General features: G+C 37.6%; 1 protein-coding gene and 1 long non-coding RNA gene across 2 annotated transcripts in view; both read left to right on the top strand.

Annotated features, from left to right (window-relative positions):
• Window positions 1-6,927, top strand: part of trpm7 (transient receptor potential cation channel, subfamily M, member 7) — a 52,918-nt gene extending 45,991 nt beyond the window's left edge. Inside the window, exons 32-40 of the mRNA XM_034116675.1 lie at window positions 140-205; window positions 588-632; window positions 1,259-1,324; window positions 3,090-3,373; window positions 3,649-3,731; window positions 4,211-4,416; window positions 4,687-4,738; window positions 5,201-5,307; window positions 5,936-6,927. Of these exons, the coding sequence (XP_033972566.1) occupies window positions 140-205; window positions 588-632; window positions 1,259-1,324; window positions 3,090-3,373; window positions 3,649-3,731; window positions 4,211-4,416; window positions 4,687-4,738; window positions 5,201-5,307; window positions 5,936-6,048 (1,022 nt within the window). The 3' untranslated portion in view covers window positions 6,049-6,927. The remainder of the gene's footprint in view (window positions 1-139; window positions 206-587; window positions 633-1,258; window positions 1,325-3,089; window positions 3,374-3,648; window positions 3,732-4,210; window positions 4,417-4,686; window positions 4,739-5,200; window positions 5,308-5,935) is intronic.
• Window positions 6,928-8,627: 1,700 nt separating this feature from the next.
• Window positions 8,628-12,803, top strand: LOC117471570. The gene is made up of 4 exons (XR_004554804.1): window positions 8,628-8,789; window positions 9,409-9,506; window positions 10,725-10,801; window positions 11,373-12,803. It is a non-coding gene; the product is annotated as an uncharacterized LOC117471570 (long non-coding RNA).
• Window positions 12,804-15,423: the final 2,620 nt, after the last annotated feature.

Here is a 15,423-nt window from a genome sequence, read left to right as displayed (position 1 = left end):
ATGGACTGTTTTCGAAGTATTTTGTAACTTTGTTTATGGAAAATCTTAGTACAGTGAGTGAACTTTGCTGAGCAATGCTTGATGTACGTTAACTCGTGTTTCTGGATTCAAGCATCACTGTGCTCTTCTTCTCCTTCAGTGGTTACAGCAGCTTCAGTTTCTCTCTACACGCCCCGACACAGCCACCTGGGAGCCAGGAAGGACTGTGAGTCACACACTGACCGAGCACACATCACAACACACTCAGAGACATACATCTGCCACCAATCATTTGACAGAAAGACCAATAGAATGATACAAAAAGGATATTAAAAATAAAGATATTTGCAGGGAGTTCTATGGTCTATTTCTTCTTGAGTATTGTCCTTGATCTTGTTGTTATTTATGAGAGGAAAAGCAATGTCCAAGAACTTTAAGAACATTTAAATGCAAGTACAATTGTGAAATGAAGACATCTGCTGGTGAACGCTAGAACAGCTCAGGGTGTTGCTGAATAGATGTGCTCGGATTCTTTTTTCACCGTCATGTTCATTAAATGTCATCAACTAATTATTTAAAGACATTAACAGTTCTATTTTTCTCCATAGCTATTGGCTCTCCATTCAAGCCCATAGAAAGCTTCATGTACTCAGGTGAGAAATGGGGAATATGGTGTTTCATTGTGTTTTCTTGTATTGTTTTAGTTCAAGGTTCTTTATTGTCAAACTGACATAGCTACAGAGTAATTATGTTGTTGAAAATCTTATGTCACAGGCTAGTTTGCTAAATCAATGATGCTACATATCTAGTTATACTTTTTTTTAAAACACATTAAACGTGAGTGTTGTCTGTGGTAGAGAGGCTAAGAGCAAACAATAATCACACCACATATTGTCACCTCTGTTGATTCCTCTCCTGTGTTTGTCTTAACCTGTTTGCATATTAATAATAAAGCTTTATTTATATAGCACTTTTCATACAACACATGCAGCTCAATGTGCTTTTACAAAATGACACATCACAAGTCAAAAACAAACAATAAGAAATTCCCCTCAGATTATTTAATAAGAACTTTAAAAGGTACAAGCAGCAAAATATAACATTTGATCAGGTTAATAGACACAAGGAGGTAACATGTATGATCATAAAATAAATAATGGTTTCTCTCTGACAGGTAAGACACAAGACAACTGAGTCGATGCAACAATATAAAATATTATATTAAACAAAGTGAACATATAAACAATATTAACGTGTGCACATACTCTTCCTCCTGCAGCTGTGGAGCGCAACAACCTGATGAGGCTGTCTCAGAGCATCCCCTTCACCCCGGTGCCCCCTAGAGGTGAGTCTGGGTCACAGCACATGTTTCACAGACATGTCGGCTCAGGTGAAAACACCGCAGACAGTTTATACAGAGACGGCAGGCGGTTGGAGAATGAGGAAGTTTGGAGGCAGACATTGTTTCCTCTCTCCACACCTGCTGCATTCTGTTTTCACAGCCACAGCCAAACTGTGGGAGAGCAGGTTCTGTCTTTTGTGTGGTGTTGTTTTTCTTTAAATGATTATTTTGGCTTCACTATTCAGATATTTCTCCCTGCTGTTGAGGAAATACTGATTTTTAGTTTGCGATGTTACAGTTTCAAGTGGCAGTCGAGTAGTTGCTGTGAATATATCGGAGTGTAAATACACGCAACAGTTTCTAGATATTTCATCATGGTGCAGTCAGGAGGTGGTTGTTCAGCAACAAACACATGGATTACAGTTTGTTTTAGAAATGGGCCTAACACAATTTCGCATGTTATTAGTATATTTTAAAGTCTCATGTTATAACAGTATTTAACAATATTTGAAATATAAAGCCCTCTCTAATGGGATGTAATGTAAAAACAAGTTACCTGTACTACCACCACAGTGTACAGCTTGTTGCCGCTCTAAGCTCAATATTTTGCAATTACTGAAAACATTGACGTTGGGAAAAACAAACTTGGATGGCCATCAGATATTCAAGTTGTAAAATGTTAGTTTAAGGTCTTTTTACGCTGGTTTATACCAATTGTAAAAATCCTTATATGAAACCTAATAAAACATTAAGATCGAAAGGCGAACTTGTTGTTAAAAATTGTTATTGTTTAGATTTCCTGGCCCTTTGAACCAATTGGCTAGTTTAATAAACACGTCTTATTACATTAATTGTAATATGGTGATCAAATGTAGCCAGCTAAACCGAATAAATATCAATGGAATTGGTAAAACAGACAAAAAATGATTCTGGTCTAAACTCATTTCTTACTAAATATGAAGTTATTGCTAAAAATCCCAATATGTCTCGTGCACGCCAGGATGTGCTTGTAGTTATTTAGTGTGACTGTTTAGGTCAGTGCAGATAATAGACTAAATGACTAACCAAAACAAACATTGGAACAAAGTTCTGATCTAAAAGCTCAGGAGGAACTGAAGTTGTTTTGCAATCAGTCATTGCACTTGGAATTTTTCACAAGTTGTTTCCTTCCTCCTCTGCTGAACAGTTTCATGACTCTCATGACGCACCCAGACCGACTCTCTGGGCCCGTTTTGAACTGGACAGAGACTGGTTTGTGCACTGGAAGAATGTCAGCGTCGGGCGTACCTCGTCATTGCATTGTTCACTTAATCAGTAGAACAACAATTAAAGAAAATCAAATACATACCAAGCCTACGAGCTCCATTTCAAAGAGTTATTGGCTCAAATAACCACTTAAACATTAGTATTATTTACAACACAAATGTCTTGATATGACGATCATTTGAGTGTTCATGTTGCTGCTGATGCATAAGTAGGCAAATGTTTGCTAAGGAGGAAGCACTCAGTAAACAGGTATCAATGTTGTTCTGCTGTGAGTATCTTCTGCCTTTCTTTGCACAAACTCTGTAGAGCAGTAGCATTTTTAAGATGTTTTGTTTTAAGACAGAATTGAACAAGCAGGGATATATCATTAAAGGAACGCTGTGTCTATCAGTGTGTGTGTCTATCAGTGTGTGTGTCTATCAGTGTGTGTGTCTATCAGTGTGTGTGTCTATCCGTGTCTATCAGTGTGTGTGTGTCTGACCTGCAGCTCTGTGTTCCTCAGGAGAGCCGGTGACGGTGTACCGGCTGGAGGAGAGCTCCCCCAACACCATCAACAACAGCATGTCTTCCTGGGCCCAGCGGGGCCTCTGTGCTAAAATAGAGTTTCTCAGCAAGGAGGAGATGGGCGGGGGTCTCAGGCGGGCCCTCAAGGTGCTCTGCACCTGGTCAGAGTACGACATCCTCAAACCAGGACATCTGTATATAGTCAAATCCTTCCTTCCAGAGGTGGTCCAAACGTGGCAGAGCATCTACAAGGAGGACACCGTGCTGCACCTCTGTCTCAGGGTACGAGCGAAGGCTTCTTAGACCCTGTCGGACCTGTAACTGTGTCTTTAGTTTCATAGAGCTTTATGGGATTTACACACGTTATGTATCAAACAATTGGGTACCGCCACGTTAACACAAAAGGTTGCCATCTCTCTTTAGAAAGCATCAAAGTCCATCATTTTAGCTATGAAGACTAAATACAAATAAAAACTAGTAAAACTGTGGCTAGAATCTTTAATTGTGGCGATGTTACAAAGCTTTACTTGAAATGTCTTTTCTCTGTGTCATTCCAGGAAATTCAACAACAACGAGCTGCTCAGAAACTGACATTTGCCTTTAACCAAATCAGGCCGAAGACGATCCCTTACTCTCCGAGGTGAGAACAAACGCAGGCTGTGGCAGAATCCATCCACATATCTAACATCGGTTTTATTTTCATATATTGATCTGATTCGGTATGAATGTCATGCACAGCCTCCAGACACGCTTTGTGTAGCTGGTTGTGGTTTGGCAACACAATGGATGATTTACACGCTTCTCACTGTGTTACTGTTGTTCCTTGTCTCGCACTATTTCAACTATATTGTGCTAAGCTTATTGATAGTATTATTGATTTCATTTAATCAATGAACAAGTGCATTTACCACAAAGCCAAACTGTTCCTTTTAAAGCATCAACACATTGGTAAACATTTCCTTTTCCTACCTTTCTAAATGCATAATACCTTGAGTCACTTTAAATGCTAGGCTGTTGTTTCTTTGCTGTTTAAACCTCAAATATAATTAGGAAAATTAAACATTTTGGAGCATTTTCTTTGTCCTGTCGGCGTTAAACCTGTGTCCCCGCTGTGTTTAGGTTTCTGGAGGTGTATCTGCTCTACTGTCACTCTGCCGGACAGTGGTTTGCGATAGAGGAGTGCATCACCGGAGAGTTCAGGAAGTTCAACAACAACAACGGAGATGAGATCGTGCCCACCAACCTGCTGGAGGAAACCATGCTGGCCTTCAGCCACTGGTCCTACGAGTACACCCGCGGAGAGCTGCTGGTGCTCGACCTGCAGGGTAAACACTCGGCACTCTTACGTTACCAAAATGAATCCCTTTGAATGGAGTCAAGTTTGTTGTTTATTTTAAATTAAATAGCTTTTTTACCTCGGTTTATGGTTTATGGAAATGGGTTAGGTGTAGATGTTCCCCTGTTTCATGCATGTGAAAATGATTTGTGTAAATGAAAGTCCTTTCTCCATTGTCTGCTTGTAGACTTAGCCGAGTTTCTATCATGACAATAAAGCTTTTTCGTGTGTGTGTGTGTGTGTGTGTGTGTGTGTGTAGGGGTCGGCGAGATTCTGACAGATCCATCTGTTATTACGAGCGGTGAGAAGGGGTAAGTGAGCTCTCACACGTGTCATTCACCTTTTTGAAATATTTGTATACCTTCTTCTGGCTCAATATTGTAAAGCTAAGCCAATCGTTAGTCAAAAGCTGATAATTAAATGTCACTTTTCCTGACTCCTTTGCTACACTTTATTGAGCATCACTAAGCGCGCTGTGTGACTTGTAATTTGCTGCTTTTTACTTGTTTGCCTTATTATGCTTTTGTCTTAATGCAATCATAAACGGAATTTTGAGGAACATGTAGAAATTGTTGAAATTCTTCACCTTTCTCTGACTATCTTTTATAGGCTACACTTAAGTATGAATTAAGGATATTATTGTAAGTAAGTGTATTAATGCACAACAAACACAATAACCAGTAGCAGCCATACCATATTCAATACACTTCCAACTCTATCTGTTGCTTTCTCTGTTGTGTTTGCACTCACTGATCTCTGTGTGACTCCTGCAGATCCTATGATATGATTTTTGGACCGGCCAACCTGGGGGATGATGCCATCAGGAACTTCAGATCCAAACACCACTGCAACTCCTGCTGCCGCAAACTCAAACTCCCAGGTGAGGCGTCAGGAGCGGCTGCTGTTCAGTCAGCTTATTCCTAGAATAAATGATATCAGACGCTCCAATCTCAACTCCAACCTTTAATGACTCAACCAGAGCATTCGGATGATTTAATGACTCCCTCCAGATGCGTATCCAGTCATAAAAATACTCTACTTTGAGTTATGATTTAGTTTAATAGGTTTTTTCACTCATGGTAACAAAAATAAGTAACAGCAATTCAAAAAAGTAATTGAACATAGAAAGGATTGAGAAAGCAAATGACAATAATAATAGTGTTTAAAAATGGTATATTGTAAATAGCGCAGTCATCTCTCAGCAGTGTTTTGTGAAGTACCTGCCAGCGTCAGCATGAGTAAACAGTATATGTTATTCATTGCACTTGTATTTTAATAGCACAACACTGAACAGCTAGAACAGCCTAGTCAGTTCAAGAAATGACATCCATTTCCTGTGACGCAGCCTTTAAAAAACAAGCAAAAAAAGACACTTGTGCAACATAACGATATCCAAAATGTAGGATGTATGTATTGCCCAGCTGTAGCATAAACATTGAATGAGAGAATACAAACACAAGATAACTATTTTAATCTCTTGCAACATATTTGTCCTCTTCTCCTCCCAGATATAAAGCGTAATGACTACACCCCGGATAAGGTGACGTTCCCACAGGAGGACCCTCCGAATCCAGGGGGCGGGGTCAAAGAGTCCCGCCAATCAATGAGGCTGATGCTGTGAGCGGATCGATGTGAGGAAGTGATCGAGCGAGAGAGAATTATAGGACGCTATTTCAGATCAATGTTTAGTCGAAGCCAAGGAGCAGAGAGGCGCACCCAATCAACTGGAAGAATCACACCTGAGTTTCCATGGAAACCAGTGCATGCAGACTGTGTCATGCTTTTGTTGATCCCGCCAAAACGCTGTCGAACACAATTCAACCATCTTAACCTTGTTTTGTTTTTTTAAAAGTAAAAATACACGAGGAGAAGAAGTTTTTAAACATATTTTGTACAAGTTTATGAAAATATATATATATATATGAACTGGATATATCCACAGGTACCGTTTTGTTGCAGAGGGTTTATTATTTATTATGAAGTTTGAGAAGTTGCCTTGTTTTAAGAAAAAAAAAAAGAACACATCTAAGTGCATTGTACATCTGTTACAGCAGCTTCAGAGGACGGCTGCTGAGCCTCTGCTACACCACATCATTTTTATAATGTGTAAAGACTTGTATCACAACCTTTTGTCTCTTAGTTAATGAACAGATATACATGAATTTGAAAATCTTGTAAAATATGGGCAGATTGCAATGCAACTTTTACAGAACAATGTATGTAATGTTATTGTATTGAGAGTGTGTCCACCAACATATTGCTGATAGTTTTTATTGTTACAAAGGTACTATTGCTATATCTTTGTCATCAACTATTGTATGAGCAAATTACAATCTAGTGTATCTTATAGATACTGTTATCTGGCATGAGCTGAACAGATTAAAATATTTTATTCAGGGGAACTGACAGACGTAAGGGTATTACTGTAAACATTTTGTACTGGACATCATTTTAAACAAATAAAATGTTAAAAAAGCTTTGGCAACATTGTTCGAAATCATGTCTGTGTTTCAATGCGTGACAATTATTCAGATTAAAATCAAATTCATATTTAGTAGTAAGCTTTAAGAAAAAAAAACAGGCACTTATATCTGCAGGGGTTATTTCCAAATGTCTTTTATTTGGTATAAAATACAGCTGAAACTTTCTGGGTCTGTTGAGCACAAAAAACAAACTTCATTGGGGCCCAGATGTCAAGAATGGATGCTCTTTTTTTTGTCTTTCTGACATAATTCAACCTTTTATTTAATCAATGATATGATTTAATCGAGAAAATAAAATGCCATCGTAAAATGTTGTGTCCACATTGATGTCTCAAAGTCAATCTTTCAGTTTATGTGTACAGACGGAGAGATCGAAATAACGTTTCCAGGTCTGTATATATTTTCAGGCTTGCATACCTCATATCACCATTAAATACGTTTTAATTGAATTGTTGCCATTGCACAGAGTCCATCATCAGTGGGGCAGTGCAGTCCTGCAGATCGTCCTGCTGGTGGATTCTTGAACTTATCTGTGCAGAGGAGACAAAGAGGCTGCTGTGTGAACAGATTCCTCAGAGGGACAGCAGCTGCTGGGTTTTGAAATCCCCCACAATAACCCCCGTTCATCTGCCTCGGAGCAAACTGATAGAGGCTCACCTGTTAGATACAGTGATAGGTGAGCTGAGGACACTGATGATTGGCCCTTGGCTTCAATTCTACATCGGTACAGTCAATTTTCCTCATTCTTAACGGGTGAGGGATGAGTTCAAATGATCTTTGGTTATTTTCTACAGAAAGATAGTTGATGATTTGTCCTTCAGCACTATTGGAATAGCATAATAATTCAATTATAATATTGAAACTTGGTGAGTTTGAGGGGGAGAAACCGAAGCCGATCATCAAAAGTGCTCCAGTGTAATGTTTTGAGCCAGAATGAATGTGCCGCTGTCTGCATGTTAGTCATTGTTTCACTTGCAACCTGACTCAAGAGAGTGCAATGCAAAGGAAACTAGTCATCCATGTATCTAACAATGCCAATTTGAGTGAATTGGGTCTGGAAAGTCATTGAAAAGTCCTTGAATTGGTTATTTAACGAGGAGTAGGAACCCCCTGAAGAAGGAATAATTAAGGAAGTTCTTGAAATTCTTGACTGTTTGTGAATTTTGAAGGAAAAAATTGAGGCCTTGAAAGATTTAGAAGATTCTCATAAATAGACAGGTGTTTTAAAGTGCTTAAATGTATATATTTATAAAAAGATATATTTATTTACATGCAAGAGAAGACATTTAAGTGATTTTACGTTGTTATTTTTCTCAAATCTCTACATAACTTACAAAATATATTGTTTTTCTGTGTTAGAAAAGACGATATTGCCTCCTGTCACTCTAATACAGCAAGGCATTTTCAAACATATGGACGTTTCTCTCTTGTTATTTCTGAGTTTCTTTAATGCCTGCTATTACTCTTTGTGTCACAAATTCTCAGTGTTGTGACAGTCATTAACCTTGATCTATGTCTCAAACTAAGCCCTGTCTGGTCATTGTGAGTGAAGTGGGACCTGTGAAACCTTTGAATTTGAAGAAAATGAAGTGGTGTGGGAACACTTGGTTAAAGAAGCATTAAAGTAACTCTTAAACACGGCATGAGAAAAGAAACTAAGTGTACTAGATATAAATAAAACTGGTGGCTAGGTATGACTCAGAAGGCAGTCAGACTGGTTTCCCCTCCCACAGGGTGCGGTGTACTTTTATAAAGAGGAAAACAATGACTCTGCACTTTATTCTGTTCATTTCCTGACTGAAGGCTCACATCTCTCCGTCGATTTACAGCCGTGAAAACAGCTGTCAACCACCATGGCTTCAGTGGAGGTCGAATACTGGTGAGTGTTCAACTTGATATACTGTAACATGATCTCCGAACACACTGTAATAAAATCTCTAAAGTTAGAAGATGGATCTTTGTTTTATTTCACACTACTGTAGGGCGTAGTCCTGTTGCTATTGGGGAAAACGTAATATATCTCAATACTCATACTAAGTTAAGGATCCTAATTTAACAGGATTTAAGAGGATTTTATATAAGTAATGTCTGTAAACATTGCCGTTTCTGAGCTTGTATTAGTATTGTATTTTTCTTACTACTTGTTTTTTTTATGTAAATACTTTTCATCTAATAGAATCCATTTTGTTTATACCACCATGTATTACGTACAGTGAAACATGGGAAGCATTCTTGATTGAAGTTTTCTGTACTTTACTTTGTGTCAATCCAGCAATTCTATATTCTTTAAAACTAAATATTGTATTTCATGGTTTTACAAATAAATATATTGTGGATCAAAAGAAAAGGACACAGAAATACTGTACTTTCCATTGAGCTGTAAAAGATCTGCTTATTTTGATCCACACGGCCATTCTTTATTGGTCTGAGAGTTTCTGTGTGCCAATAATCTGTTTGTTTTTCTGATGTGTTTCTCCTTCTTCTTGTTTTGTTTGCAGTAGCGGATGAGGTTACTCATACCGTTACGGGCAACTAGCCGAAGCAATTCGGCAGGTTCCTGGAGTGAAGGAGGTGACCGGGAGGGTCGGGAGGCAGAGTAAAGATGCTTTTGCTTTTACACTCAGACTCATCCGTCATAATGAAAGAGAAAATGACACAACATAAAGTAGTCTTATCATGACACGTTATGACCAGAGGTCGAAGAAGTACTCAGACCTTGAACTTGAGTAACAGTAGAAGTACCAGAGTGTAGGAATACATGTAAAATTCCTGCAATCAAATTGTGACTCAAGTAAAAGTACAAAAGTATTGCCATCAAAATAAACTTAAAGTACCAAAAGTACCAAATTGGCTCATTTCAGAATCATATATATGATATGATTGATTATAATTATTGATGCATAAGAGTGTTATCAAGGCTGGTAAAGGTGCAGCTAGTTTGAATGACTCTCTATACTGCAGGCTAGCTTGTTACACTCAAACTAAAACATTATTTAAAGGTGGGGTAGGTACGTTTGAGAAACCGGCTCGAGATACACTTTTTGTTATATTCCATGGAATGCTCTTAACATCCCGATAGCAATGAATATCTTAAGTGCTTTGACAAAAAATCCATAAAAAAATGTTATCTGTGGAAGCCGTAGTACTGTAAAAAGCACGACCAATCATTTTAGCCGGCACGGCTAAAATAACTGGATGGCCTACCTGCCTGTCAGCCTTCCATCTGTGCACAAACTTATCTCGTGCCCTCATTGGTCATGTGCGCGTTCGTGTGTGTTGGAGGAGGGGCTCTGTAAGGAAGTGGCAGATTTTCTCCGGGTGTGTATTTTCAAATTCTACACACTCGAGCTGGTTTCTCCGAAATTACCTACCCCACCTTTAAGTGTTAATCATATTTCACAAGTAAAAGTACACGATTAACCTCTGAATTGTAGTGGGGTAGAAGTACAAAGTAGCAGTACAGTACTTGAGTAAATCTACTTAGTGACTTTACACCACTGGTAACAATGGGATTTTGTAAACACTGTCAAAGAAAGACTTTAAACTGTGTTTCTTATTTCAGTTAGCCGACAGTATCTCTTGTCACTTGCAGAACGTCCTAAAAATATTATTGTTTACTCGTTTTTCTTAAGTGTCAGAACTTGAAAACCAACCTGTTTTTGTTCTGGTGTTTCTTTTGTTGACAGGAATGTAGCATCAGTGATATAGTTCCTGTTTCTCAGATAAACCTGCTTTACTTACACACAGATACTATTGTGTAAATAATACAATATACTACAATGAATTAACATTGATGTACTTTCTCACCCCACAGACAGCTTTGAGATTTCTGTGAACGGCCAGCTGATCTACTCCAAGCTCAAGACGGGAAAAATCCCTCCTCCGGATGAGGTCAGTGTGTCAGTCAGTTATGTTTGCTACATCTTTTTTACAGTTTAGCATTAAAACAAAACAACTGATTAGTTTTAAGTGGATGAAGGTTTTATTTTAGGGTCATAAAAACATTTGGATGTCAAGTTACAGTAAACACTTTTTGTTTTAACTGTCAGCAGAATCGATATCACATTCGTTATCACTAGTTATTATAAAATACCAGGATTACCTGGTTACTGATGGGGAATTCACATTTACCTCATCAGTTAATATAACCTAATATAAATCAATTTGATTTCATATTCAACAATAAACAAGGGTCATGCTCTGTGACACCATCATACTAACATGCTCAAAATGTTAACCGTGTTTGAAGTTTACTGTGATAGCATGCCAACATACACTATAAAAGTAGTACTTATCACAAAAGTTAAGCAATATTAGACGAGAAGTCGGACTTTGAGTTGGACTATCAACCAAAGAGATTACAATTCATCCTGAGGGGCTCATGAATGTTTGTTGACGATTAGATGACAACTTATCCATGAATTGTAACCTGTCCTTAATAACCTAAATGTTTTGTATTCAGGTGGTGAAATTGATCAAGAAGTTCTTGAAAAAATGAGGACACCGTTAAAAGCTGGAGGTTAAAGCACCGGCTGTATTCACACTGCAAGATCAATGGTTTGCTTTTTGAATGGCTACATTCTCTCACAACTGCTTATTTGAACACAGAAAAACAATTCTAAAAATATAATTGGGAAAAATTCAAACAAAGACAAAATAATTTTACCGTCAGCCATCAGACCATTTATCTTCACTGTGATTACAGACAAGCGACGATAAGAGCAACTCTGAAGATCTGGGCGCTGATCTTTACTTCTTTTTATGAATGAACACATGAAAAAGAATGCCGTGTGTTCACGATGCAAGTCAAGAAGTTGTTCAGCTGCCTGGAGCCTGAGGAACTGCTCTCTTCAAAAACATCACATGTATACTTACTCAGGAATGGAAATAAAATGAAAATGTTTATCAAACCACACATGTTACAAATATAAAGGAATATTTTGACATTTCTGGAAATTTGCTAATTTGCTTCCTTGCCAAGGGTTAGCCAAATGAGACGACTGCTACCACTTTTATGTTTGAATGTTAATATGAAGCTACGGCTAACGTTTGGTTAGCTTATCTTAGCCTTATGTCCCGAACCAAGGGGATATATCTAGCCTGGTTCCTGTCAATCAAAGCTGCCTACCAGCACTTCTGAAGCTCACTAATGAACATCTGTTTTGTTTGATCCATGCAAAAACCAGAGTGTACAAACATCAATTTGCTGTTTGATGGGGGGGTTATATGCCGGACTGTTTCATTGCCTGGCCCTCTAGCAGAGAGTTACGGGTCCAGGCAATGAAACAGTCCGGCACACAACCTCGTGAAATAGTGAATTGTAATTTCTACACTTTTGGTTTTTGTGTGGATCAAACAAGGCACAGTAAGATGTTTAGTTTTGTGAACTTTAGAGGTTCTGGTAGGCAGGTTTGTTAAGTCTGAACGGTCTGAACAGAGCCAGTCTAGATGTTTCCCCCTGTTTCCTGTCGTTATGCTACGCTAAGCGAACCAGCTGCTAGTTGTAGCCATATTGTTACCATTCAGATAAAAGAGTGGTCATAATCTTCTCATTTAACTCTCTGCAAGAATTTATAAATGCCAAACTATTCTACCAATGTTTGGTTGGTCAGACATTCAATAGTTTTTTTGTTGATTAGCACTAAATCTGAAATCATGATGAATACAAACTCTTCTCTTCAGATTGAATTTGCAAAATATGCCCTACTTTGAAAAAAAATGAATCTGCTATTTCTTGTTACTGTAGCAATTGTATTAACGTAGAAAAAATGACTTGACTCGAACATATATTTGAACTTTTGAAAACAACTTAAAGTATTGTTATGCTTTTGTAATTTAATTTGTAATAAATTCTAATTCTCTGAAATGCAATAAAGCATCACTGAACAACCAATGGTGACTTTTACTTATTGAAGTGCCGAGTTGTTTCAGCAAAGTAAGACTACGCTGTCCTGACTTCAGTTAAATGTCTCTCTGTGTGGTGATCACAGCCGGCTGTGTGTCTGATACCATCGTCCCCGTCAATGGCGATTGACTTCCTCCTCGTCCTTCTGTTATCACCAGATGAAATCAATATCAAAAGGCCTATCTGATAAATCAACATGGGGCGGAAACACAGCTTCCTGCTAAAACATGAATTCTTTGTACACTGGTCAATCTGGAGTCTGGGCTGTTTAGCTTCTATATGTCACGACTTATTTTACATTAAGTGAATGAAAACTTCTAAATATACACAATTTAGATTGATTTTTAAAAACTGTTTTCCATTTGCATTTGTAGATTTCTCCAAAATTCCAGAAACATTAGCATTGGACAAGTATGTATTTACAAATATAAATGTATATAATATATCAAAAATTCCCTTTTTAATACACATTTAATACGTCAATATAGTGTTAATATGATTGATATGACAACAAATAAAACCCGGACATTTCCAACCTGACTTTATCCGATGATTAGATCTCTGTAGAAATGAGCACGTAGTAGTTTATTTATTAATATAATGCATCATATGAATATATAAACATTAAACTGCAAAAATGTATTTAATACATACAAATAATGGCTTTATCTAACACATTTTAGTTTTTTGGTGATATTTATTCGTAAAAAAGTCTGTAAATGCTCATGATAGGTGTTTACATTTCTATCTGCAAAGTAACAATAACTAGGTGTCAAATAAAAGTAGTTGTGAAGTAAAAGTATAATATGTGCATGTAATATAATCTTATTTGTTGAAAACATTATAGTTATCATAGCATTTTATATAAGTAAACAGTACCTTTCATATTTGAGAACTTGATTAAACAATCAGAAATATCGGAATATTCATGTTTTTTTCAGTGGTCATGTATCTGTGATATGTGAACATATTGAGCGGTGATAAGAGGAGCAGCTGTGTGTTGTTGTGTCGGTGAGTGGAGGTCACAGAGTTTAACACGCCGCTCGCTCCCCTCACAGGGTCCTTCTCCGGCCTGTCTGTAGCCTTAAGCTTATTGATTCCTATTGAAAACATAAATCTTTAAAAACGGGTCATGGTTCTATATGACTACTTAAAAAAAAAAAAAAAAAAAGGCTAACCAATAGGCAGAACAAATTTCCCAGCTGGCACGTGAAAACAGTTAATCTTATTATACTATATTATAATTTCCTAAAACAGCTGTGCACTGTTTTTATTTGAGCACACATTAGGGGCAGACTGTGTATCTGTCGGGGATTTTTTTCAGCCACAGATTTGGTTTCTATTGAGTATTTGTGGCAGCAGAGCAGCATGTGTCATAGACTAAAGAAAAGAAACACAGTGACCCTGTTCATCAGAATAAGGAAATGTATGATACGCAGAAATATATTATATCAGGCACAGAATACTAGTTAATATGATTAATTCACTGTTGGCTTTTCATGGGATTTATTAACCGCATTATCCTTTAAAGGGAGCCATTGTTCTTTGTGTTTACTGTCAATGTAACAATGAAAGGCACATCTATTTTGGCTCTTTAAGCCCTCTAGATTGATTTTGAAAGTAGTAATAGAGGACTTCTGCCCATGTAATCTCTTCACTATATAATCCATAAAATACACAGATAATAACAAGAGATTTGTCTGCTGTTTGCGACACTGTTGTTGGGGTTTCACTGCGTGGTAGAGTAAAAACTGTCAACAGGAAACTCATCTCCACATCAGAAGCTGCCGTGGTTCTCTTTTTCACAAACAATGTTATCTGTACTTTGTGTTGTGATCGTAATGGAGACAATAGTTGGTGTGTGTGTGTGTGTGTGTGTGGGGGGGGGGGGGAAGGATCATTTTCAGCTCTTCAACTGATTGTGAAGACCCACACATGGGCTCTTTGTCTGCTTATGAGAAGTCAGAGATGCAGGCACAACGACCTCATTGCAGTTTCACACACACCACACACCTCATTTGTAATCATCAAGTGTGTGAGTTCATCTCCCCTTAGTTAAATATGTCTTTCTAACCTGTATTCCTTTTCTTAGGGATTGTTTGGACAAAAAGCTTTCAGAAGTTTATACAAGTCAATGTTGATAAGCTGTAACTTTTCCTATCTCATTTTTTGTTGACATTTCTGTATAAAGGTCCTTATATTAAGCAATATAAGGCCATTATAAGTCAATGTGTGTACATATAACATTAAGATCAGTAACATGTGTTAATGTTGGATTACTATACATGTATAAGCACGTATAATAAACTAGTGTTATATCAATATACAGGTTTTTTTATTCGAAAGTAACAAATTACAGATCCTTGTCTCAAATACCAATGTCACATTTTGAGCGCAAGTATGTTTTGTGAATCCTGTTGCGTAACTTGAGCAGAGCGCTGGTCAGAGGAGCACAGAGGCAGACGGGAGGACATATCTTATTAATGGAAATATGTCTGAATATAAAAAGGAGGGCAGACCATTTCATATTCATACTGTGCTGACCTGCTGAAAGAGGACACACTGAAAGAATGAAAGACTTTTCTGCACACACAAGAATCACAAACTC

The sequence above is a fragment of the Trematomus bernacchii genome, unplaced genomic scaffold, assembly GCF_902827165.1.
Source record: "Trematomus bernacchii unplaced genomic scaffold, fTreBer1.1, whole genome shotgun sequence".
In the NCBI taxonomy this organism is placed as follows: Eukaryota; Metazoa; Chordata; class Actinopteri; order Perciformes; family Nototheniidae; genus Trematomus; species Trematomus bernacchii.
The sequence above is the reverse complement of the archived record's forward strand: the minus strand, read 5'-3'. Positions and strand labels throughout refer to the sequence as shown.